Source organism: Dendrobates tinctorius, unplaced genomic scaffold (genome assembly GCF_039654945.1).
Source record: "Dendrobates tinctorius isolate UK_male_01 unplaced genomic scaffold, ASM3965494v1 ptg000065l, whole genome shotgun sequence".
NCBI lineage: Eukaryota > Metazoa > Chordata > Amphibia > Anura > Dendrobatidae > Dendrobates > Dendrobates tinctorius.
The window spans coordinates 23,050,883-23,078,180 of record NW_027361733.1 but is presented as its reverse complement, the minus strand read 5'-3'; the positions used below and the strand labels follow the sequence as shown (position 1 = coordinate 23,078,180).

The window sequence follows — 27,298 nt, the reverse complement described above, 5'->3', positions numbered from 1 at the left end:
TTTTTTTTTACCGCACTAGTGAATGCTACCATAAACAAATTGCAGAATTGCAGTTTTTTAAATTTTTACTCCATTTCATCCCTTTTGGAATTTGTTCCCCAAATTTTTTAGTACATTGTATGGTAATAGGAATGGTGTCAAACTGCAACTCGGCCCACAAACACAAAAAAAAAGCCTCATACGATGGTTTGGTGAGCATGTCCGTATGCTGACCAATCAGAATACAGGCAGACAAAAAAAGGAAATGCTGTTTCCTCGTGACCAATCGGGTGATTGCTTTTAAGGTGTCGCCCTCTCTGGAAAAACCCCTCCCCAAAGGACCATTCTGGTCTAATGACATGTAAACTTACTCATTGCACCATAAAAGTTTTGCAGCTCTCAAATATACTGTACTTTAATTTCTCACAGTTTACAAGATCTCTGCTTGCTGTCTGTGAACAGGAACAAATCACTAACAAAATATTAACATCCATTATTTTTCATAAACTCAGTTACCAGATTACACCTTTTAAAAATACAGGAAACTGTGAATTTGTGGAAAAATAAGCTTTTAATACATTTATCACAAATGGTAACAATAGGCAAAACGTCAGTAGAAAAAGTCAGAAGTGTCAACGACTGCGGCGTAAAGTGCTAATCTGGTGATTTATAGAATGGAAGCTCAGTGGAAATAGACAAAAAATGTCCTTTTAATCCGGCATCATCTACGCGTAGTAGGTTCTGGATTATCAAACAGTCATGGGAGGCCAAAAAAAATAACACAAAATCTCTGACTTTTAGGGCTCATGCACACATTCAGTTTTTGGTGAGTTTTTTACCCCAGTATCTGTAGCCAAAACCAGGAGTGGGTGAAAAATGCAGAAGTGGTGATGTGTTTCTATTATACTTTTCCTCTGACCGTTCCACTCCTGGCTTTGGCTTGCAAGTACTCGGGTAAAAAACTCACCAAATACTCAAGTGTGCATGAGCCCTTAGGACAATTTTTTTACATGGATTTTGAAGACGCTTCAAATATCTTTGACTATTCTTCCTATTGATTTCGATAGGAAATTCCTGATGCTCTTCATGCAGTGAGTAGTTTTTTTATAAGGCTTGGAAAACTTTGTGCCTTAAAAAAGAGGAATGATAAGTCAAGTGTTTGATGTGGAGTCACAGTTTTCATGTGTTTTTTTGAAGAGTTTCTTTATTGTTGATGGATTTTTAATTATAAGCTATAAAGCACTTTTTTTGTTAGGTTTCAGCTAACAAAAACAACCTCTTTCACAGCAATTATTCAGGCAGATTCTTGGTGGAATCCACCTGAAAAAGAAGTTGTGTGCACATAGCCTTAGGGTCCGTTCACACTAAATCTCTTCTCCGCTGTAAAACTACTGTTTTCCAAGCCAAATACACTAAAAGCGAACCAGTCATCAGGATTTTGCTAAGTAAACTACAGGCATTGTCAGGTTGGCAGTGTGGCACTGATTAAAATGATCCCTGGGATGAAGAAATGCGTCTTGTGGTTCTTGTGTAATCGGTGTTAGAAGTTTTCAGTTCATGAGATTCTGGTGCTCCAGCGTGGCCTGTGGGCAGAGCTGTGGCGGGAATTTGTGGTTACAATTATTTAAAGACCACAATATTAACTGCGCAAGCACGGTATTTAAAATAGGAGGCAGATGACTCAAGGTTCAGTGACCTGTCATTTAAGCCAGAATGATGATGATGAGGCCAGAGCACCACATAAAGCCCCGCCCCGGAGCACAAGAATCTCATTCACTGAAAACACTGACACAAGAACCACAAGATGGATTTCTTCACCTCAAGTATTATTTTAATCGGTGTAAAAACGCCAACCTGACAAAGCCTGTAGTTTACTTAGCAAAATCTTGATGACCGGTTCGCTTTAAGGAAACTCTTCTTTTCTCTTGAGTTTTGCAAACTCAACACACCTGTTCAGATTACAGTTTTTTCACATGGACTAAAATCTGTCGCAGCTAACGCTATTCTCTTCCATGTTTTGGATGAGACTCATCCATTCAAGTCTATGGGTGAGGAAAAAAAATACAGATCATATGCATTGTGTTTTTAAGGATACATTGCCATTATTAACATAGAAAACTGTATTTGATCTTGTACATTCTAAACTGTCGATCTAGAAATACAGATGGCAGAAGGGTGACAATACAGATGAAAATCTTCTGAGTACTCTGGATGAAAATCTTATGATTTTTTCATACGCTTGTCTGCACCTGGCCTTAGCAGCTGTGTCTGGTAGCTGTCTTTTCCTACTTCACCATTGAGAAATACATGAACACTTGTCCATGCCAAGTGCTCATGTGTATGGGAGGATTGGGAGAGATAGTTGTCTGCTGAGCGAATATCTAGCCAATATCTCATGTGCATGGACAAATTAAATGGGCCTACAAAAATATAAGAAAATGTCCCCTGGCCCATAATTCAAGCGCCAGTCCATTCTAGTCACGGGGTCAAGACAGGCTACAGTGTATAGAAATACAGCACCCGAGACCTGTGCCTCAACTGATAGAGGTGGTATATTGTAAGCTCATATACCTCAATAAGCCAAGAGTAAGGGCTGTGACATCAGAAGAAACACATCTTCTCCCTCGCTGACTGAGCACAAAGGATTTTTTCTCCATCCTCAGTCCTCCAAGGAGAATATTTATTTGTTCTAATGTCACAATCCTTCTTGGCTCATGGAGATGTGTGTGCTTAGGACACAGCTCCTCTGTCATTGAGACCCCATTAAAGGTACTCTATCAGTACAAAATGACTATTCAAACCAAGTACAGGCGCTCAGTGCACCCTTCTCGGTAACAAACATTTAAGTGCCCCTTTTGGTTTGCTGCTATCTCTTCCTCAACCCCTTTATTTTGATTGATAGCTCATCCTATGTATAGTGCCAGAGATTGATGGAAAATAGGTGGGATGGTGGCCACGCCTAGGGTGTACCGAGAGACCCTGCTTGGTTTGAACAGTCATTCTGCGCTTACAGACTCCCTTTAAGCTCTCATAGTATTCTATGGATAGACATACACATTTTCCACCTCACTCATGACTTAGATCATTGTTCCTCACCTGGTGGCTCTTCAGCTATTGCAAAACTCCAACTACCATCTTGCCCTAAACCCTCATGGCTGCCAAGGCATCATTAGAGTTGTACGGTAATTGTGCAACAGCTAGAGAGAAACAGGTTGACAAACAATGTCTTTGAGGGTTGTAGCAAGTTTCTTTTTGATTATGTATAGTATTTTGTAGGTACAGGACATACAGTGGACGTTTGCTTGTCTTTACAGTATTCACAGTGGCTTCGTATTTTATTCTATGGAGTGATGTCCTCGGTTGTATGGGTACAGTACCTTGGTATCCTATGTGTTGGCCATACTTGGTGGTTTGACTTATGAGTCTAGTAAGTGCATTGTACCTACATTTCTCATTGTGGATCTTGTAGAATATGCTGATGGTAGTTGCTGAAGAAGGCTTGGTGGACCTACTACTGTCTGGGGGGGGGTCATAAATTGTCATAAGTCTAGTAGGCCGATCCATAGACAGAGCTAGCCAACCTACTCCTTTGAGTCTCAGGCTCCAGCTTTTGGGATAGAACATTCAAGATTTGGTCAAACTTCTTATACCTCTCAGTCTGGTCAGCCATTGAGCCTTTATTTCCCCAAAACAGCCTCAAGGAAAATTCAGTCTTGAAGGCTTCTCTAAGTTCTGGTTGAGGTATGAACCCTGGAAGAACATAAAACCGCCTTAATATATGTTATATCATGCCACTTAACTACTGCCCCTCATTTACTTATTTTTCTATTCTTATACGTTTTTCTTAAAGAGGATTTTTTTTAAAGGAAACAAGCTACCAAAACTGTCTGACTATATCCTTTCAATGGTCCCACTGCGTAGGTGGTGTCTGGAAGTATCCTAGTTATTTCTCTAATCTTACATCTACCATTAGTCTTGCCTTTTTGAGACCTCTCTAATGGCCTCAGCATCTATTATTGTCTCCTACCTTTGAGTTTGCACTCAGCGTTGCTTTGGTACAGCTCGGCATTGGCAGCATATGATCGGGCAGCTTGCAGAATGCGGAGCAGACGTCCACAGCTATCGTCCACTGCACCTCCCCAATCATCCTCTCCTTCCATAGCCTTAAGTAGCGGTAAAATGTGTGGAACTACAACATTGTTGGGTGATGGCTCTGTGAGGCCTGGCAGGTGAGAGGCAAAGCATGAAAAAAATATGTTAAAACTCAACAATGCTCAATAAAACTAGTTATAGGAACACAGGTCAATAGTATCAGGCTGATTACTCGCCATGTGTGTATCAAACCTAGCTGATAAAAATGACATTTATTTTCTATATAGATGTAAATACTTATGTCCCCCCCAAAAAAAATTGAGAAAAGTATTCAAGGGGTGATACCTTTATTGGCTAACCAGACAAATTATATTTGCAAGCTTTCAAGGCTCAGAAGGCCCCTTCATCAGGCGTGTACTGAGAATAGATGGCAACATTAATGTTGCCACCTCTTCTCAGTATACTGTATGCCTGATGAAAGGGCCTTCTGAGCCTTGAAAGCTTGCAAATATAATTTGTCTGGTTAGCCAATAAAGGTATCACCCCTTGAATACTTTTCTCAATTTTTTTGGGGGGGACATAAGTATTTACATCTATTCTTCTGGCTATCACGGTACCACAATATTATTTTGTACTGTACATTTTCTATATACAGAACATTATTATAGTAGGTATATTCTTGTACATAGGGGGCAGTATTATAGTAGTTATATTCTTGTACATAGGGGCAGTATTATAGTAGTTATATTCTTGTACATAGGGGGCAGTATTATAGTAGTTATATTCCCGTACATAGGGGCAGTATTATAGTAGTTATATTCTTGTACATAGGCGCAGTATTATAGTAGTTATATTCTTGTACATACGGGCAGTATTATAGTAGTTATGTTCTTGTACATAGGGGGCAGTATTATAGTAGTTATATTCTTGTATGTAGGGGCAGTATTATAGTAGTTATATTCTTGTAGATAGGGAGCAGTAAGTTATATTCTTGTACATAGGGGCAGTATTATAGTAGCTACCGTATATTCTTGTACATTGGAGCAGTATTATAGTAGTTATATTCTTGTACATAGGCGCAGTATTATAGTAGTTATATTCTTGTACATAGGGGGCAGTATTATAGTAGTTATATTCTAGTACATAGGAACAGTATTATAGTAGTTATATTCTTGTACATAGGGGCAGTATTATAGTAGTTATATTCTTGTACATAGGCGCAGTATTATAGTAGTTATGTTCTTGTACATAGGGGGCAGTATTATAGTAGTTATATTCTAGTACATAGGAGCAGTATTATAGTAGTTATATTCTTGTACATAGGGGGCAGTATTATAGTAGTTATATTCTAGTACATAGGAGCAGTATTATAGTAGTTATATTCTTGTACATAGGGGCAGTATTATAGTAGTTATATTCTTGTACATAGGCGCAGTATTTTAGTAGTTATGTTCTTGTACATAGGGACAGTATTATAGTAGTTATATTCTTGTACATAGGGGGCAGTATTTTAGTAGTTATGTTCTTGTACATATGGGGCAGTATTATAGTAGTTATATACTTGTACATAGGGGCCGTATTATAGTAGTTATATTCTTGTACATAGGCGCAGTATTATAGTAGTTATATTCTTGTACATAGGAGGCAGTAATGTAGTAGTTATAGTCTTGTACATAGGAACAGTATTATAGTAGTTATGTTCTTGTACATAGGGGGCAGTATTATAGTAGTTATAGTCTTGTACATAGGGACAGTATTATAGTAGTTATATTGTTGTAAATAGGAGGCAGTATTATAGTAATGTTCTTATAGTAGTAATTTTAATTTTATTTAAAACAATATAATTGTGCTTTACTCACATTCATCCAAGTCTCTAAGGGCTGGTTTGAGGTGCTTATGGAAGGTAATGGCACTGTCTGTGTGCGTTTGACGTAGCATCTGCCATGTTTGTTCTAGACGAGAAACCTGAAAAGAACAATTTTGCTTGAACAATATATCTGAACAGGAGAATAATTTGGTACTGCACATTACATATAACGTATGATACAAGTCACCACGTCGCTAGTATTCATATGCTGAAGTATTTGTAACTTTAATAATACATGACACAAATCAATAGTGGTGTAGATATTGAGTTGTTGTTTTTTTTTACATTGCCTTTGATGTAGCTTTTTAAAATAAATGACAAACAGCAAAAATTTATGTGAAATATTTATCACAATTCCTGACAAGACATGATACATTTGGTGCTAGTCTAAATTAGAAATGGTCGTCTCTTTTCCTTACATCACGTCCTGTTCATATGCAGTAAGATTTTGCTGTAAAAATGTTGCAAATCTTTAAATAAATGCTTAACCTTTGAAGATTCTGCTTAGGTGAGCTGGTTATATATGCCTTTTCCTTCTTCTACACCACCGCGGGAGCTCTTACCTGTGGCACCATCAAGGCCTTCATGACAGCGGAAAAAGCAAAGAGATCCCCTGCAAAGTCCTTCAGCTCAGATGCCAAGCAAATGATCCGGTGTAACGTGTGCGCTCGTTCTGCGACTGCTCCAGTGCAGCCCAGTATGTCCACAGCTATACCCAGCGAAAGCAAGTGATGTCTGGACAGGGGGACAAAATTTCATTTTATACATACATGAATGAGAAAGAGAGAGAAGGAATCTTCATCAGGAGAGAAGTACTTTTGTTAAACCATTAATTTTACTCAAGAGCTGCACTCGTTATTCTGCTGATGGCGTTACTGTGTACATATATTACATGGCTTATTCTGTGTTACATCCTGTACTATACTCCAGAGCTGTATTCACTATTCTGCTGGTGCAGTCACTGTGTACATACATTACATTACTTATCCTGTACTGATCCTGAGTTACACCCTATATTATACTCCAGAGCTGTATTCACTATTCTGCTGGTGCAGTCACTGTGTACATACATTACATTACTTATCCTGTACTGATCCTGAGTGACATCCTGTATTATACTCCAGAGCTGCACTCACTATTCTGCTGGTGGAGTCACTGTGTACATACATTACATTACTTATCCTGTACTGATCCTGAGTTACACCCTGTATTATACTCCAGAGCTGTATTCACTATTCTGCTGGTGGAGTCACTGCGTACATACAAACATTAATTATTCTGAATCTGACTTACACCCAGTATTATTTTCCACAGCTGTGCTCACTATTCTTCTTGTAGATTAGTTTACATACATTACATTACTTATGCTGTATTGTCCCTAAGTTACATTTTGCATTGTAACCCAGAGCTGTACTCATTAGAGAACTGTAACTTATGATCTACACAAGATATGTAATATAACCCATGGACAGAGTGATTCCACCAGCAGAATAGTGAGTGCAGCTCTGGAGTATAATACAGAATGTAACTCGGGATCAGTACAGGATAAGTAATGTAATGTACAGTTGTACTCAAAAGTTTACATACCTGTAGTGCAGCGGTGGCACACTTATGCAGTAATGAGGCACTGTCCCAGCAAAGTTCCAACACAAAGTCTCTTTAATGCGGTTACTTCACAGCATTAATTTCCAATTCCCACAAGTACATAGCATTAATGTTCCGTTCACAGCACTACATAGTACCTAGTATCCTCTGGATCCCAGCCAGGCACATATCCTCTGGATTACACAGTCACTAAACACGCCGATCCACCTTTATGACCAGTTGCTGTAGGAGACTGCACCGCCGTGTTAATGTCTTTTTACTCACAGCTTTCCACAGTGCACAATATCCTTCAGATTACAGTCACTAAACACGCTAGTCGGCCTTCGAGCACAGGACCGTCTACCTCCGTTTCACCGCAGGGCACAAGACATCTACCTCCAAGACCTGTTGCCATGGGCGACTGCACCGCTGTGTAAGCTGTGGGTGCCAGGTGTCTCTCCTGGCTGTTTGGCTCCACTGGCCTGTGTTGCCTCACACAGGTGGAGCGCTGCAGAGCCGACTGCTCTGTACTCCTCCAAACACCAGACTGACACTGATTCTGACCATGACCTGACACACCTAAACCCTTTCCTGCAGGGATTTTAACTTGGATCTGAGGCCTTCAGCCACGTATAAAACCCGGCCAGGAATTAAACGGACTGCACGACTACCATTCTGCAGTCTGTTTCAAAACTCAACATCCCAGAGCAGGTTTTCCCTAAACCTGCCTTGGACATTAGCATGCCCAAGACTAACAATTATGTTTAGTCCGCATTGCAATCACAGCTACGCCTGTGACTGCCATGCACTCTCATGGCCTCCATATGCCTCCGTGTGTATCCTGGGGAGAATACACAGCGTCCCCTACCTGTGACACCGGTCACTGTCTCACAATACCCCAGCAGAATTTTTGCCCTTTTTTCTGAGAATATGAATGATAACACCAAAACTTTTTCTCTACTAATGGTTAGTGGTTGGGTGAAGCCATTTTTTTTGTCAAACTACTGTGTTTTCTCTTTTTAAATCATAATGACATCCCAAAACATTCAAATGACCCTGATCAAAAGTACACATACCCCATTTCTTAATACCGTGTATTGCCCGCTCTAACATCAATGACAGCTTGATGTCTTTAGTGGTAGTTGTGGATGAGGTTCTTTATTTTCTCAGATGGTAAAGCTGCCCAATCTTCTTGGCAAAAAGTCTCCAGTTCCTATAAATTCCTTGGCTGTCTAGCATGAACTGCGCGCTTGAGATATCCCCAGTGTGGTTCAATGATATTGAGGTCAGGAGACTGAGATGGCCACTCCAGAACCATCACTTTGTTCTGCTGTAGCCAATGACAGGTTGACTTGGCCTTGTGTTTTGGATCGTTGTCATGTTGGAACGTCCAAGTGCGTCCCATGCGCAGCTTCCGGGCTGAAGATTGCAAATTTGCCTTTGCTGATATTGTGCTGCATTCATCTTTCCTGTGCCTTTGTAGCGCACATATTCTCAAAACATCAGTGATTTACCTCCGTGCTTTACAGTAGGAATGGTGTTCCTTTCATCATAGGCCTTGTTGACCTCTCTCCAAATGTAATGTTTATGGTTGTGGCAAAAATGTTCAATTTTGGTCTCATCACTCCAAATTACCTTGTTCCAGAAGTTTTGAGACTTGTCTCTGTGCTGTTTTGCGTATTGTAGGAGAGATACTTTGTGGCATTTGCACAGTAATGGCTTTCTTCTGGCGACTCGACCATGCAGCACATTTTTTTTCAAGTGCCTCCTTATTGTGCAGAGTGAGAGTTTTTCTTTGCATCCCAAACAATTTTCCTGGCAGTTGTGGACGAAATCATTGTTGATCTACCTGACCGTTGTTCTGTTTTTTACAGAGCCCCTGATTTTCCATTTGGTAATCACAGTTTGAACGCTGCTGACTGGCATTATCAATTCCTTGGATATCTTTCTGTATCCCTTTCCTGTTTTATACAGTTCAACTACCTTTTCCCTTAGATCCGTTGACAATTCTTTTACTTTTTCCGTGACTCACACTCCAGAATCGAAATGGCTGGATGAAAGATGTGAGAGTCTGTCTGGATCCCAGAAACACACTCAGCTTTTATGCACACACACTGATTACAAGCAAACAGGTCACAGGTGAGGATGTTACCTTTAGCAGCCATTGAAATCTATTTATGTCAACTGCTGTGCATGTTATCAGGCTAAAATCACCAGGGTATGTGAACTTTTGATTAGGGTCATTTGGATGTTTTGGGTTGTCATTATGATTTAAAAAGAGAAAACACAGTAGTGTGATAATAAATGGCTTCACCCAACCACTAACCATGAGTAGAGAAAAAGTTTTGGTGCTATCACTAATATTCTCTGAAAAAAAGCCAAGAAAGCAAAAATTTTGCCGGGGTATATAAACTTTTGAGCACAACTGTATGTACACAGTGACCCCACCAGCAGAATAGTGAGTGAGGCTCTGGAGTATAATACAGGATAAGTAATGTAATGTATGTACACAGTGACTGCACCAGCAGAATCGTGAGTGCAGCTCTGGAGTATAATACAGGATGTAACTCAGGATCAGTACAGGATAAGTAATGTAATGTATGTACACAGTGATTCCACCAGCAGAATAGTGAGTGCAGCTCTGGAGTATAATACAGGATGTAACTCAGGATCAATACAGGATAAGTAATGTAATGTATGTACACAGTGACTCCACCAGCAGTATAGTGAGTGCAGCTCTGGAGTATAATACAGGATGTAACTCAGGATCAGCACAGGAAAAGTAATGTATGTACACAGTGACTGCACCAGCAGAATAGTGAGTGCAGCTCTGGAGTATAATAAAGGGTGTAACTCAGGATCAGTGCAGGATAAGTAATGTATGTACACAGTGATAATAGTGAGTGCAGCTCTGGAGTATAATACAGGATGTAACTCAGGATCAGTACAGGATAAGTAATGTATGTACACAGTGACTCCACCAGCAGAATAGTGAGTGCTGCTCTGGAGTATAATACAGGATGTAACTCAGGATCAGTACAGGATAAGTAATGTATGTACACAGTGACTGCACCAGCAGAATAGTGAGTGCAGCTCTGGAGTATAATACAGGATGTAACTCAGGATCAGTACAGGATCAGTGATGTAATGTATGTACACAGTGACTGCACAAGCAGAATAGTGAGTGCAGGTCTGGAGTATAATACAGGATGCAACTCAGGATCAGTGCAGGATAAGTAATGTAATGTATATACTCAGTGACTGCTCCAGCAGAATAGTGAGTGCAGCTCTGGAGTATAATACAGGATGTAACTCAGGATCAGTACAGGATAAGTAATGTAATGTATGTACACAGTGATTCCACCAGCAGAATAGTGAGTGCTGCTCTGGAGTATAATACAGGATGTAACTCAGGATCAGTACAGGATAAGTAATGTATGTACACAGTAACTCCACCAGCATAATAGTGAGTGCAGCTCTGTAGTATAATACAGGATGTAACTCAGGATCAGTACAGGATAAGTAATGTAATGTATGTACACAGTGACTCCACCAGCAGAATAGTGAGTGCAGCTCTGGAGAATAATACAGGATGTAACTGAGGATCAGTACAGGATAAGTAATGTATGTACACAGTGACCCCACCAGCAGAATAGTGAGTGCAGCTCTGGAGTATAATACAGGAAGTAACTCAGGATCAGTACAGGATAAGTAATGTAATGTATGTACACAGTGACTCCACCAGCAGAATAGTGAGTGCAGCTCTGGAGTATAATACAGGATGTAACTCAGGATCAGTACAGGATAAGTAATGTAATGTATGTACACAGTGATAATAGTGAGTGCAGCTCTGGAGTATAATACAGGATGTAACTCAGGATCAGTACAGGATAAGTAATGTATGTACACAGTGACTCCACCAGCAGAATAGTGAGTGCTGCTCTGGAGTATAATACAGGATGTAACTCAGGAGCAGTGCAGGATAAGTAATGTAATGTATGTACACAGTGACTGCACCAGCAGAATAGTGAGTGCAGCTCTGGAGTATAATACAGGATGTAACTCAGGATCAGTACAGGATCAGTAATGTATGTACACAGTGACTCCACCAGCAGAATAGTGAGTGCAGCTCTAGAGTATAATACAGGATGTAACTCAGGATCAGTACAGGATAAGTAATGTAATGTATGCACACAGTGACCCCACCAGCAGAATAGTGAGTGCAGCTCTGGAGTATAATACAATATAACTCTGGATCAGTAATACAATGTATGTACACAATGACTACCTTGCCAGCAGAATAATTAGTGCAGCTCTGTAATATCATTCATACTAATGTATACTAGTGAGATAAATAGTTATTAATAGGCGTGAGTGTGCTAGAGAAGCACCTGAGTTCCAAACCTCTTATGGAAACATCTACTTAAGTTCTCTTCTGGGTGTTATGTCACCCAGGTTACACTGAGAAGTGTTTTACAAGACATCTTGGCAGACAAAATCCACATTCTGCTCCAGCTAAGATATTCATGACACTGTGCAGAGCTGCCAAGTATTAGTAAAGACATAGGGGTAGATTCATTGAGACTGGCGTAGAACACGCTCGCCCTCTTCCAGCCCTGAAGGAGTAGAAGGAGCCAAATCCTTTAAGAGGCGCATGCCACTTAATGTATTAAGAATGTCACGCACCTCCATGCTCCGCACTAGAAATAGAGTAGGATTTGTGTAAATAAACAAAAGAAAACCACTTCTCATGAATCGGAAGAGCGGGAATGGACATGCCCAATCCCAGCCGCTTCCTCCCCGGCTCTGCTCATTTTGGCGGAACTGATCCTAATTGGATAAGATTGTATGTGGACAGGAGAGGAGGAGCAGGGAGGAGCTAGAGGCAAAGCTCCCTCCTCCTCTATGTCTATGTAGGAGATGGCAGATGCAACTAATAAGATTCTGTGTAGACAGGAGAGGAGGAGCAGGGAGGAGTCAGAGGCAAAGCTCCCTCCTCTTCCTCTCCTGTCTACGTAGGAGATGGCAGATGCCACTAATAAGATTCTGTGTAGACATAGAGGAGGAGGGAGCTTTGCCTCTAACTCCTCCCTGTTCCTCCTCTCCTGTCTACATACAATCTTATTAGTGGCATCTGCCATCTCCTACATAGACATGAGAGGAGGAGGCGGCAGCTTTGCCTCTAACTCCTCCTTCCTCCTCCTCTCCTGTCTACACAGAATCTTATTAGTGGGATCTGCCATCTCCTACGTAGACAGGAGAGGAGGAGGGAGCTTTGCCTCTAACTCCTCCTTCCTCCTCCTCTCCTGTCTACATACAATCTTATCAGTGCCATCTCCTATCTCGGTAATGGGAGATTCTGTCTTAACCAAATACAGATGTTATTCGTGAATTGATAACTTTGAGAATAAATGATCAGTCCTGGCAGGAAAGAAGCAGATTTCTCTGGTAAGATATATTAAAAAGTTACTTATTTTCATGTGTACTATTGGATTATGAAATAAAAATTAAAACAACGCTTACTCTTTTAATAAGGGTAAAAATAAGGCAAGAAATAAGGTCATGGTCTTGTAAGATACTGACCTCTCCAGAAGATCCTTTCTTAGCTGTTGTCCATAGGGCAGTAATATTAGCTCCAAACCCGACTGAACACCCATAATCTTCTGTTGTTCTTTGGTAACTCCCCAGATATGAATCTCCTGCAAAAGAGTAAAATCACTTTAAAGGGGAGATCCACCTATTAAATGTCTTCTATGCTATAATTTAAGGGGTTATCCCAGAATTTTTTTTTAAAAACTCCCTGTAGTCAAATAACCTCTCTAAAGTTACAACCATGAATTCAGATACTCATTGGCTAAATTCCTACTCCTTTATGGCTCCATCTTCTCCATAAGGCCGGGGTCACACCTGCAACTGCAATGCGAGAAACTCGCCTCAATACCCGGCACTGCCGCCGGCACTCGGGACCGGAGCGCTAAGCTGCATAGAAATACATGCAGCCGCACACTCCGGTCCCGAGTGCCGGCGGCAGTGCCGGCTATTGAGGCGAGTTTCTCGCATTGCAGTTGCAAGTGTGACCCCGGCCTTACTGCGTCTCTTTGCTCGGCCCTTCAGTGTTGCCCATGTGACCAGTGTAAAGTAAACTACATTTCCCACAAGCACTTGCTCCTTCTCCAGGTTTCCTGGCTCCAGTGCAGAACCCACATGACCTACGCCTCCCATGTTCACTGTCAGCCACTACTGGCAACAGGGGTCAGACTTACAGGAAGGGACAGTGCTATGGCAACACTTATTAATTTGTTTTTTTCATTATTTTATATAAATCTGTGATTATAATTCTTTTCTGTCCTCCCGACTCTGAATATGGGTTTTTAACCCTACATTCAGGAAATCTGTACGTGTTTTCCCTATGTGTGGTCTTCAAGCTTTTGGTTGCTTGTAGCAACCAATCACAACGTAGCTTTCATTTCACTACGGCTATTTAAAAAAATGAAAGCTGAGCTCTGATTGGTTGATGTGGGCATAAAGGAGAGTTTTTTTCTTTCAGACCCTACAAAGAAAGGCCCAGTTGCATTTATAGTGTGTTTACGGGTAGGACGTAGGGGTCATTACAACAAATAAGGACAGAAACATTCATGCTTTTGAAGTGGTTTCCCATAAATATAGTACACTTTAATCAACAGATCTTCCTGTGCTGAGATAATCTTATAAATGTATCCCTGCTGTGTACTGTGTAATGGCTGTTTCTGACTGTACAGGGACATGGTCTGATCATACCACAGCTCCTGGGCAGGGGAGGAAGCAAAAGAGTATACAGACATTTCAGCACGAGATCACAGCAGATTCTTTCTGAGAGGTAAAACATGTTTAAACACATCAGCAAATGTTTTACCTCACAGCACAGGATGACAACTGATTCTATCTGTATACGCTTTTGATTTCTCATAGCACAGTGCTGGAAACATAAGCATGTGTGACCTGTTGTAAAAAGTACAGGACGTATCCACAGGCAACCAAGTAAGCAAAAGCCTCTGACATGCAGACTTCCAGGGGGCTATATCTGGAGTAATGAGCACTTTTGAAAATTTATAGCATTTAACAAGTTTTTGTTTTATTTTAGGATATTAAGCTGAGCTGTGATTGATATCATGGAAATAACCCTTTAAAATGTATTAGAGGTTTCAATGACCTGGGGCCTACCCCAGAAACGAAGGCAGTCATGGGCCTCTGGTAAGTGTCTTCACATCTTTGTCATTGGTCATGGTTATTTAGTTCCATGATATGTCATAACTTTGAATGCACAAGAAGCCACCATCATGATGGCATCCCGCTGGTTAGCATGTAGTTATTGGCCTATGAAGAGTTGGCCCTACCTACCTGGCAGTCTTCTCGCAGAATATGAAGAGCACTCTCTTTGCAATCTCGTTGGCTGACGATCTCCTTGAGCTTGCGTAAGGCGTTCGGTTCTAAAGGTTTATTGTCTGGAGAAAGTAGAATGGACTGAAAGGTTCTTGGTTGAAATGAGGTTGTGGTCTGTATTTGTGGTCGCACAAATTCATCCCCTTCTTCGGGAATCTCTAATATAGGTTGATTGACCTTGGAGTAAGACATTCTAAAACTGGATATTTTAAGATTTTCTGGGCTGAAATGTAATACTTTAGAAAGATCCATAGATTCTGAAAGGATTGTTGTTGATTTCTCAGTTTGGACTACTTTGGATTTGTTCAACTCAGAGTAGATTATTTTTGAATTGTTCATCTCTGAAGTAATGAGGTTGCAGGGACCAACCCGTCCAGAGGAAATCGCCTCTGGTGACTTTTCAGCATCCAGGAAACCAAAAGTAGTCTCAGTGGCGCGGGCTCGATTTTTCCATTTCTCCTCTGCTTTTAAAGAGTCTACATATCTTTTGGTTATGGGAGCACGGGGTACCAATTCACAGTAGGTGTCTGATCCTTCAGGGGGATCAGGAAGAAGCACAGAAGGGGCTCTTATGGGTTTAGGGGGAGCCTTGGAGTGGAGCTGGCTGTCCGATCCTCTCAAAGCACTGTTTCCGTCATAGTCTAAGGGAACCACTGGTTGGGTTTTGGCTCTTAGGACTGGGTCACTTCCTGTGCGGAACATCGGCGAGAGGGGAATGGGTAAGGGTTCTTCTGGAGACCCTGAAGTTTCTGCAGAAATGGCTGAAATGAAAACATTTTTGAGACATGAGTAGGGGAAAGAAGAAGAAAAAAATTCTTACAGCCAATCAGAAGCATTAGGAGGTCTACTTTCTTCTAAAAACAGTTCTAAAACTGTCCATGAGTTGTGTCTTGTAGTGAACCTCAGCGCCATTTAAGTGATGGGTCAAAGCCACAAGACCACACAGGAGCTGTGAACAAAATGTATGCTTTTTTTCTTAATATTTTTCTAATCCATAACAACCCACTTAAGGGCAAGTATTATACCAAGGCCACAGTTGGCCATCTTGCCCCAAACGTTACCTGAGAGCAGGTTGCTGTCAGACTGGGCACTTTGTAAGGGAATTTCCTTGAGTACATCGAGGTTTCCAGGTTGGCTTCCAAATCTGTCTTTATTCCTGCTGAATAGAGATGCATAGAACATTTTGTAAGACTTTGGCCTGCATATTCTCTCTTTTCTGAGTGGGTGGGTTCTTCTTGGTGCTATGCTTAATCTGTGTTCAGATGAACCAATAATATGGCTTTCCATTTCTGCTCCTTTCCTTTTCATAAAGAGAGTGAGAAACTGCAGCAGCATCCCCTTCCTCTCCCTCTTTGCTCATTGTCTTAGACTTTTTTGGTGACTGAGGGGGATTCTGAACATTGTCAGAGATCCTACAGGCCAGGACAGGAGAAGTAGAGAATGTTGGAAGGCCATATTTCATGATATAAAGTTGGCTTTTTTTTTTTTGTACCTTAGCAAGCTGCTGTCGCCCAGATGAAGGCTCCTCCTGTTTTCTTTATTTGCCCTCTGGGACTCTTGCCTCCCCCTCAGCACACTGATGGGCAAGGTCCTGTTGAGGGGGTTCTTGATAACTGCTCTCGAAGACTCAGACACTGTCCTCTTATCGCCAACATAGGAGCGAACAAGAGCAGGAATGTTGTTGAATTGGTCTTGCTCCAGCTGGTAAAGAACCCGTGAGATGCCCTGGCGTGGACGCAGGGTGACGGCAATGATCTTAAAGTGGAGGACCTGACTGTTGCTGACACAACTCAGGACATAGTCTCCAGGGGAGGACAGCGAGTCACGGATTAGGAAGTCTCCATCTGTCTGCAGTAGTCTCTCTGCCTCCTGTGGGCAAAAGGAACAACCTCAAATTGAGACCATCTCCTAGGTTCCTTCTACGAGGATGTAGGATCTTTACCCCACCTTCAAAGTTAATTATGCTCCACTCACATCCAAAGCTGCATTCACAATTTTCCTTTTTTAGATTCTGACTACAACATGGTCTGCTTTTGTTCCACACTGGATGGCAGGGTCACATCACATCAAGATATAGGGAACCCTCTAGGCAAAAACATATGGGCCAAATTCATTATTGCATTTGCACCTTATTTTGTCTAGTTTTTGGTGTTTATTTGCGACTTATTCTTCTTTTAATTTGCGACTTTTTAAAAGCCTACTTTATGTGCCCGCCTGTCTTATGTTCTTCATTGTGTGTTGGGTTTGAGCTTTCCAGATGTTTTTAGCTGATTTATCAGTTGCAAGTTTAAAAAAATAAAAGAAAAAAAAAATTGCCTAAATATGCTCTAGTGTCCCTTCTGGAGTGTTTTTATGTACATCTGATTTTTTTTTAGCGAATTTTAGCAAACTGTCCAACTATTATTAAAAAGTCACGACAAAAGGTTCAAGACATACGGTAATTAAAGAGAATTTTTTTAAAAAGATTTTGCGCAAAATTCATGAGCCGTGTGCAATTAGTTGACGTTTGTATCAAAAAATGTCAGCAAATGTCACAAGCCAAAAAATGATATTTTTTAAAAGGACTCGGTCAGCACGGTTTTGCTATGTAATCTGATGTAGGGACAGAGACCCTGATTCTAGTGATGTATCACTTATGGGTGCAGCAGTTGTGATTAAATCACAGTTTTGTCTGCTGCAGATCTAGCAGAGCTCGGAATGTTGATGCCTGTGTATAACCCTGCCCACACCACTGATTGGCTGCTTTTTGTGTACACTGTTCATTGACTGCTAATCAGTGCTGGGGTTGTGGTTAGACTAAGGCCCCCGTCACACATAGCGACGCACCAGCGATCCCGACAACGATATGACCTGGTCAGGATCGCTGGTGTGTCGCTACATGATCGCTGGTGAGCTGCCAAACAGGCAGCTTCACCAGTGATGAGGACCAGCGACGACGCGGGTAACAAGGGAGGGCGTCGCTTAGTTACCCGCTGTGTACCTTAGATACCAGCGCGCTGGTGCAGGGAGCTGGTAACCAAGATAAATAGCGGGTTTCTAAGCGCAGCGCGGCACTTAGAAACCCGCTGTTTACCTTGGTTACCAGCTCCCTGCACCAGCGCGCTGGTATCTAAGGTATACAGCGGGTAACTAAGTGACGCGCACGCTTAGTAACCCGCGGTTTACCTTGGTTACCAGCTCCAGCTCGCTGGTCTCCCGCCTGTCACACGCAGCGATGCGTGCTGGCCAGCGGGGGACCAACGATCGAAAAAATGTCCAGGGCTTTCGAGTACGATCAGCGATACCCGCCGGGGGGGCCGGTCGCTGATAGGTGTCACACACAGCGAGATCCCTGGCGAAATCACTGTTGCGTCACAAAACTTGTGACTCAGCAGCGATCTCACTAGCGATCTCGCTGTGTGTGATGGGGGCTTAAGAGGCACAAGACACCTAGTCCTGTAGTGATAATCTCCTGCTGATAAAACACTGATTTTATTGAAACATCAAAACATAGCCCAGTAATTGACACATTGCTGTAATCAGGCTCTCAGCCCCTACATCATGCTGTTACCAGATTACGTACTAAAAATCTGCTGACAAATTCCCTTTAAGTTAACGTTACTTAGCTTTGTCTGTTTTTTTTTTTATTGTATTTAGCATTTTAGGAATTGTTTTCTTTATCTTAATTCATCATTTGCAATTTTTTCCAAGATGTTGCAACATCTTTGTGTAACTGCAGTCCAGTAACCTAGTACAAAAATCTGTCTATTTCTATTTTTTGAACTGTTGAAGAATAACGTGAGACATTTTAAAAGCATCATGCGTCTGTCGGCTCTAAAAATATGCAAAGAATGTAAAAAGACAAAAAAGAGCATCGCTGATCTTACACAAAATTCATCAACTTGTACGCGCCGTTCTGGAGTTTGGCACAAAAAGAAAAGCAAGATAGTACCGCAAGATAAAAAAAAGTCACAAAAGACGAATTGAGAACTATGTGCCCCCTTTGGGCTAATAACAATACAGTTCCAAATTAATAGTGGCAGGTAGTGATGTATGATGACTGATAAGACCGCTATACAGCACCTTAATACCACCATATCACAACAACTTAATGCTACCAACATACAATGCCTAAATTGCGCCATACAGTGCCAAACATGACAGATCCTACCTAATACTGCCTCGTAGTACCAAAGAATACAGATGACATACGATGTCCATATCAGATCTACAACCAAAGTTACACCGCATGGCTATTGTATGATGACGCCATGTACTCGCCTGTCTGGAGAGAGGTCCGTGGTACCACGCATGACTCCGCAGGTCTTCACTGCTGAGCTTCAGCTCTTCCTCTAGCTCTTTCTTAAAAGCTTCTGCTGAAGATGGCATCTTTTTTTCTAAGACAACATACCCTTAGTAAATGAAATGCTCTTTCCCTGATCTGAGCACAGAATGACTCAATAGCAGCCCATCCCTTTGGCCCTTTATAAGGATGGAATTAACTCCCTAGAGTTGGGATAGTTAGAGGGTTACATACGGACACAACTAACCCATTAATGTCCAATACTCAATTCTATAATATATATAACTTTGGAGGACGAGTTTTTCGAATTTGGAGCTCCAACTACCTTGTATAGCCATGGTAATACGATGGAGTTTTGACTGTCACCACCAGAGGGAGCTAGTTTCATGTTCTGTTATTGATTCTCAATAGATAAACTGTATTCAGTAAGCTCCCTCTAGTGGTGACTGCGGGCAGTGAGAATTTTATTAGTATGACTGTGCAGAATATTTGGACCTTTATGTTAGAATAATATCTGGTCTCCTAACCTTGGACATCTATTTTTTTCCCTTATAAATCCTTGTTGGCTCTATCTACCTCTTGCAGCAGGAATGTGGAAATTCCAGTTTTCTAATCTGTACAGATCTGCAGGTCTGAGGTTTAATGAGCTAATCGCTGACATATTTTACATACTTGGGGGGGGGGGGGTTTAGAACAAGAACAATCATGTATCATAAAAATTAGGGTTAGTGGGGACATGATTGCTACAGCCCCCACCAATCTGCACAGTAGGCATCCTGTTAATTGCTTATACATTGTCTCAGTGCCTGATCCTGCAGCTCCTTATGCCATGAAGATCGGACCCTTTTCTACAACAGGAGGCTGAAAATCCGCTCTGGACCTACTTCTTCTCACCACTGAGGGTTTGTTACAATTATAACTGGTCTTGACTGTTGCAATGTATCAGTCTGAAGGCCAGGCTGTACAAAAGGTTGTCTAGACATGATACAATTCTTGCAAACCCTCAGATGTGAGAAGCTGACCTGTCATCAGATGAAAAGTGGTCAGTTTTTGCTCTTATTTAATTACCACTGCTTTTTTTCTTTTCTTTTCAATCCACCATATCCAGTAGTTCAATATGACATATCCTTTTAATTTAGTTCTAACTTTTAAGGTCTTCAAGGGGGCGTGTCTCACAAGATCCTCAGGGGTGTGTCTTGAGGCTGCTCTGCATAATTACCATATCAGCCACACCCCTTAGAAAAGACCATAAAATTAGCACTAAATTAAAAGGCCCATATCTCGAACTGTATGGCGGATTTAAAGAAAGAAAAGGACAGACTACTCATGGTAACAGATAAAATGAACTGGTCTCTTTTGATCTGGCGACGGGTGTAAACAAGAAAGTCTCCGTTCACTGACTGCAAGAACTGATCTTAAAAATGGTAAGGGATTGAAACGCAACGTATATTAGAAAGTTGCAGAACTAACACATTGCGTATAGATACCTAAGCCTGGACTGGCCTCTAATATCCCAGCACAAAAGCCTTAAGCACCAGGTGCTTTTCTTACCTCAGCCCCCCGTTTGCAGAGTATTTCTTGTAGTTTTAAGGTGTCTGTGACTACATTGTGAGCCTCGGTCCCCAGACCCTTGGTGGTAACATTGGGTGTCACACTGCGGGCAGTTGGCGCTGGGTGCAGCTCCTGCTGGTTTTAAACACATTCTATTGTCATTCTCTTAATCATTAACAGTCAGAGATGAGGAGAGGAAATCACTCCCCACTGACATCACAGGTGCAAGAGCCTGCATCAGGCAAGTCCAGGCACACAGCAAGGAATCTCAGGAGGAAAAGACATTCCTGCCGAAAGCACATGTCATAACACCGCAGTGCTCTCCCTGCACGCCCACTACTGTCCCCAGTGTTCTCCAGGCACCCCCCCACTACTGTCCCCAGTGCTCTCCCTGTACCCCACTACTCTCCCCAGTGCTCTCCCTTTACCCCACTACTGTCCCCAGTGCTCTCCTTGCACCCCCACGACTGTCCCCAGTGTTCTCCATGCACCCCCACTACTGTCCCCAGTGCTCTCCCTGTACCCCACTACTGTCCCCAGTGCTCTCCTTGCACCCCCATCACTGTTCCCAGTGTTCTCCATGCACCCCCCACTACTGTCCCCAGTGCTCTTCCTGTACCCCACTACTGTCCCCAGTGCTCTCCTTGCACCCCCACTATTGTCCCCAGTGTTCTCCATGCACCCCCACTACTGTCTCCAGTGCTCTCCCTGTACCCCACTACTGTCCCCAGTGCTCTCCTTGCACCCGCACTACTGTCCCCAGTGCTCTCCTTGCACCCGCACTACTGTCTCCAGTGTTCTCCATGTACCCCCACTACTGTCCCCAGTGCTCTCCCTGTAGCCCACTACTGTCCCCAGTGCTCTCCTTGCACCCCGATCACTGTCCCCAGTGTTCTCCATGCACCCCCCACTACTGTCCCCAGTGCTCTCCCTGCACCCCCCACTACTGTCTCCAGTGCTATCCCTGCACCCCCCACTACTGTCCCCAGTGCTATCCCTGCACCCGCACTACTGTCCCCAGTGCGCTCCCTGCACCCCCCACTATTGTCCCTAGTGCTCTCCCTGCACCCCCACTAATGTCCAAAGTGCTCTCCCTGCACTCCCTACTACTGTCCCCAGTTCTCTCCCTGCATCCCCCAATACTGTCACCAGTGCTCTCCCTGCACTCCCCACTAATGTCCCCAGTGCTCTCCCTACACACCCCACTAATGTCCTCACTGCTCTCCCTGCACCCCCACTACTGTCCCCAGTGCTCTCTCTGCACACCCACTACTGTCACCAGTGCTCTCCCTGCACCCCATAACTGTCCACAGTGCTCTCACTGCACCTCCTACTACTATCCCCAGTGCTCCCCCTGCACCCCCACTAATGTCCCCAGTGCTCTCCTTGCACTCCCCACTAATGTCCCCAGTGCTATCCCTGCACACCCCACTAATGTCCCCAGTGCTATCCCTGTACCCACATTAATGCCCCCAGTGCTCTCCCTGCACTCCCACTACTGTCCCAAGTGCTCTGCCTACACCCCCACTACTGTCCCCAGCGCTCTCCCTGCATCCCCCAATACTGTCCCCAGTGCTCTCCCTAGTGTTCTCCCTGCACCCCACGACTGTCCCCAGTGCTCTTCCTGCACCCCCCAATAGTGTCCCCGATGCTCTGCCTGCACCCCCCAATACTGTCCCCAGTGTTCTCCCTGCACATCCATTGCTATCCTTGCACCCTCCACTACTGTCCCCAGTGCTCTGCCTGCACCTCCATTGCTATCCTTGCACCCCCACTACTTTCCCCAATGCTCTCCCTGCACTTCCAGTACTGTCCCCAGTGCTCTGCCTGCACCCCCCTCAATACTGTCCCCAGTGCTCTGCATGTACCCCCAATACTGTCCCCGGTGCTCTGCCTGCACCCACCAATACTGTCCCCAGTGCTCTGCCTGCACCTCCATTGCTATCCTTGCACCCCCCACTACTGACCCCAGTGCTCTGCCTGCACCCCCCCACTAATGTCTCCGGTGCTCTCCCTGCACCCCCTACTACTTTCCCCAGTGCTCTCGCTGCATCCCCCACTACTGTCCCCAGTGCTCTGCCTGGACCCCCTAATACTGTCCTCAGGGCTCTGCTTGCACCATCCAATACTGTCCCCAATATTCTCCCTGCAACCCCAAGTGTTGTCCCCAGTGCTCTCACTGCACCCCCTACTACTGTCCCCAGTGCTCCCCCTGCACCCCTACTACTGTCCCCAGTGCTCTCCTTGCACTCCCAACTAATGTCCCCAGTGCTATCCCTGCACACCCCACTAGTGTCCCCAGTGCTATCCCTGTACCCGCACTAATGCCCCCAGTTCTCTCCCTGCACCCCACTACTGTCCCCAGTGCTCTCCCTGCACCCCCCACTACTGTCCCCAGTGCTATCCCTGCATCCCTCCAATACTGTCCCCAGTGCTCTCACTGCACCCCCACTGCTTTCCCTAGTGCTCTCACTGCACCCCCTACTATTGTCCCCAGTGCTCCCCCTGCACCCCTACTACTGTCCCCAGTGCTCTCCTTGCACACCCCACTAATGTCCCCAGTGCTATCCCTGTACCCGCACTAATGCCCCCAGTGCTCTCCCTGCACTCCCCCACTCTTGTCCCCAGTGCTATCCCTGCATCCCCCAATACTGTCCCCAGTACTCTCACTGCACCCCCACTGCTTTCCCCAGTGCTCTGCCTGCACTTTCAATACTGTCCCCAGTGCTCTGCCTGCACTTTCAATACTGTCCCCGGTGCTGTGCCTGCTCCCCCCAATACTGTCCCCAGTGCTCTGCCTGCACCTCCATTGCAATCCTTGCGCCCCACACTACTGTCCCCAGTGCTCTGTCTGCACCCCCCCACTAATGTCTCCAGTGCTCTCCCTGCACCCCCTAATACTTTCCCTAATGCTCTCGCTGCATCCCCCACTACTGTCCCCAGTGCTCTGCCTGGACCCCCTAATACTGTCCCCAGGGCTCTGCTTGCACGCCCCAATACTGTCCCCAATGTTCTCCCTGCACCCCCAAGTGCTGTCCCCAGTGCTCTCCCTGCACCCCTACTACTGTCCCCAGTGCTCTCCCTGCACCCCCACTACTGTCCCCAGTGCTCTCCTTGCACTCCCCACTAATGTTTCCAGTGCTATCCCTGCACACCCCACTAATGTCCCCAGTGCTATCCCTGTACCCGCACTAATGCCCCCAGTGCTCTCCCTGCACTCCCACTACTGTCCCCAGTGCTCTCACTGCACCCCCCAATACTGTCCCCAGTGCTCTGCCTGTACCCCCCCACTACTGTCCTTTGTGCTCTCCCTGCATCCCCCACTACTGTCCCCAGTGCTATCCCTGTACCCCCTACTACTTTCCCCAGTGCTCTCGCTGCATCCCCCACTACTGTCCCCAGTGCACTGTCTGGACCCCCTAATACTGTCCCCAGGGCTCTGCTTGCACCCCCCAATACTGTCCCCAATGTTCTCCCTGCACCCCCAAGTGCTGTCCCCAGTGCTCTCACTGCACCCCTACTACTGTCCCCAGTGCTCTCCCTGCACCCCCACTACTGTCCCCAGTGCTCTCCTTGCACTCCCCACTAATGTTTCCATTGCTATCCCTGCACACTCCACTAATGTCCCCAGTGCTATCCCTGCACACTCCACTAATGTCCCCAGTGCTATCCCTGTACCCGCACTAATGCCTCCAGTGCTCTCCCTGCACTCCCACTACTGTCCCCAGTGCTCTCACTGCACCCCCCAATACTGTCCCCAGTGCTCTGCCTGCACCCCCAAGTGCTGTCCCCAGTGCTCTCCCTGCACCCCCAAGTGCTGTCCCTAGTGTCCTCCCTTGCACTGTCATACCTACATTTATGACACGTACTGCTCTATTAATAATAACTTTATCAGATGATGTAGAAGGAACACCTCCGCTAGGCCGTCACATTATCATGTTATATACATCAGTCACATGTCTGATGTCCCCGATGATCAAGAACATTCCAAAATTTCTACTTTCCCAACATAAAATGTTACAGATTCTTATTGATTCCAATAACAGAGGTAGATACACTGTATCACACTATCATGTGTTATACTGTCTGCGTGCTGCTGTATCTGAGCCCCTGATCTGAGATACTATCTGCCGAGCTGATGTATCTCAGCCTATTATGTGTGATACTGTGCTGTGGAGCTGCGGTATCTAAGCCTATCACGCATGATTCTGTTTGCTTAGCTGTGCATCTTAGCCTAGGTGTCATATTGTCTGCTGTATCTAAGAAGATCATGTGTGATGCCCTCTGCTGATCTGCTGTATCTAATCTGACAAAGTATGATACTGTCTAATGAGTTGTGTATCTATCTAAGCCTGTTATATCTGATATTGTGCTGCGTCTAAGCCTATCATGTGCTGCACTGTCTGCTAATTTGTGTATCTAAGCTTATCGCGTGTGATATTGTTTATTGAGCTGCTGTAGTGTATCAGGTGTGATACTGTTTGCTGTGCATCTAAGCCTCCCAGGTGTGATATCTGCTGAGCTGGGGTATCTAAGTCCCTGGTGTGTGATAGGCTTCCTTGTACCCCTCTGCAGCACAGACATCAGGGATGGGGAGCTGCAATCCTCTGGGCTGGAGGCTGTGGAATATTACTGTAGCCTCAGGTGGCAGCACAGAGGAATTCAGCAGTGTCCTCTTAAAGGTACAGTACACTGTGCAGCTAGGGGACAGTGAGAGGGTTGTAAGTGTCTGTGCACATGATGCCATCAGATGGTGCAGTTGGGTGAAAATGATAAAACATGGCATTTTTGCTGGCAGCTACAGATCTAAGAAGCAGCTCAGCCTTCCATAAAGATATAAATATACGCAGACGATTAAACATCAGCTACAAACATGCATCGGGTTCTGCTATCAGTTGTAGAACCACAAGTGCCACAATGCATCTCCATATGTTCTTACAAAACGTGAAGTCGCAGCCTGCCAACCAAGGATAAGTCGGGCATCTAGAAGTGTTAAAAGTAAAAATACCAGCTTACCCTTTACACATTAGAATGTGGCAACCTGCCCGACTGCTCAGTACTACAAGTCTCAGCAATTACAGCAAGCAAATAGGGCATAATGGGGCTTGTAGTTCTACATTAGCTTGTTACTGTTGCATATAATGGATCCTAGACTAGATCAATGCCATGTACTCTGCTTCATATTCTGGATCCCACCTCCCCAAAAGTCTTGTTCTCCCCTATGCCTACCTTCTAGCCTCCTGTGCAGAGATGGGCGAGCAGTCAGTGTCCAGTGCCTGGCAGTTCAGTACTCTGTGTGCTGACAACAATCCCTCCCTTTCCTGGACGCCTTCCTGACTTTCTCATCAGGAATGCAAGAGGCCGCACCATCCCTATACACACAATGCCTGATCTCAGCATCTGACATAAGGTAGACCCACCCCACTGTCCTACCTGAGCCGCAGCAGGGATCCACAATTATTCACAGGCAATGGAGTTACCAGTATTGCAAATACGGAAATCTATGTCACTGTGTACATACATTACATTACTTATCCTGTACTGATCCTGAGTTACACCCTGTATTATACTCCAGAGCTGCACTCACTATTCTGCTGGTGGGTCACTGTGTACATACATTACATTACTTATCCTGTACTGATCCTGAGTTACATCCTGTATTATCCTCCAGAGCTGCACTCACTATTCTGCTGGTGGGTCACTGTGTACATACATTACATTACTTATCCTGTACTGATCCTGAGTTACACCCTGTATTATACTCCAGAGCTGCACTCACTATTCTGCTGGTGGGTCACTGTGTACATACATTACATTACTTATCCTGTACTAATCCTGAGTTACATCCTGTATTATACCCCAGAGCTGCACTCACTATTCTGCTGGTGGGTCACTGTGTACATACATTACATTACTTATCCTGTACTGATCCTGAGTTACACCCTGTATTATACTCCAGAGCTGCACTCACTATTCTGCTGGTGGGTCACTGTGTACATACATTACATTACTTATCCTGTACTAATCCTGAGTTACATCCTGTATTATACCCCAGAGCTGCACTCACTATTCTGCTGGTGGAGTCACTGTGTACATACATTACATTACTTATCCTGTACTGATCCTGAGTTACACCCTGTATTATACTCCAGAGCTGCACTCACTATTCTGCTGGTGGGTCACTGTGTACATACATTACATTACTTATCCTGTACTGATCCTGAGTTACATCCTGTATTATACTCCAGAGCTGCACTCACTATTCTGCTGGTGGGTCACTGTGTACATACATTACATTACTTATCCTGTACTAATCCTGAGTTACATCCTGTATTATACCCCAGAGCTGCACTCACTATTCTGCTGGTGGAGTCACTGTGTACATACATTACATTACTTATCCTGTACTGATCCTGAGTTACACCCTGTATTATACTCCAGAGCTGCACTCACTATTCTGCTGGTGGGTCACTGTGTACATACATTACATTACTTATCCTGTACTGATCCTGAGTTACATCCTG

General features: G+C 44.1%; 1 protein-coding gene across 6 annotated transcripts in view; it reads right to left on the bottom strand.

Annotated features, from left to right (window-relative positions):
- Window positions 1-531: 531 nt before the first annotated feature.
- The window catches only part of LOC141094765 (breast cancer anti-estrogen resistance protein 3 homolog), a 33,749-nt gene continuing 6,982 nt past the window's right edge, over window positions 532-27,298 (bottom strand). Inside the window, exons 1-11 of one of the 6 annotated variants that reach the window (XM_073580702.1) lie at window positions 26,004-26,141; window positions 20,775-20,906; window positions 19,202-19,317; window positions 16,434-16,810; window positions 16,003-16,100; window positions 14,900-15,702; window positions 13,106-13,221; window positions 6,502-6,673; window positions 5,931-6,036; window positions 4,007-4,201; window positions 532-3,729 (exon numbers count right to left, since the gene is read on the bottom strand). In XM_073580702.1, the coding sequence (XP_073436803.1) occupies window positions 3,527-3,729; window positions 4,007-4,201; window positions 5,931-6,036; window positions 6,502-6,673; window positions 13,106-13,221; window positions 14,900-15,702; window positions 16,003-16,100; window positions 16,434-16,810; window positions 19,202-19,309 (2,178 nt within the window). In that variant the 5' untranslated portion in view covers window positions 19,310-19,317; window positions 20,775-20,906; window positions 26,004-26,141 and the 3' untranslated portion in view covers window positions 532-3,526. Of the gene's footprint in view, window positions 3,730-4,006; window positions 4,202-5,930; window positions 6,037-6,501; window positions 6,674-13,105; window positions 13,222-14,899; window positions 15,703-16,002; window positions 16,101-16,433; window positions 16,811-19,201; window positions 19,318-20,774; window positions 20,910-26,003; window positions 26,142-27,298 lie in introns of those variants that run through there. The other 5 variants (XM_073580701.1, XM_073580703.1, XM_073580699.1 and 2 more) reach the window with 5 other exon arrangements.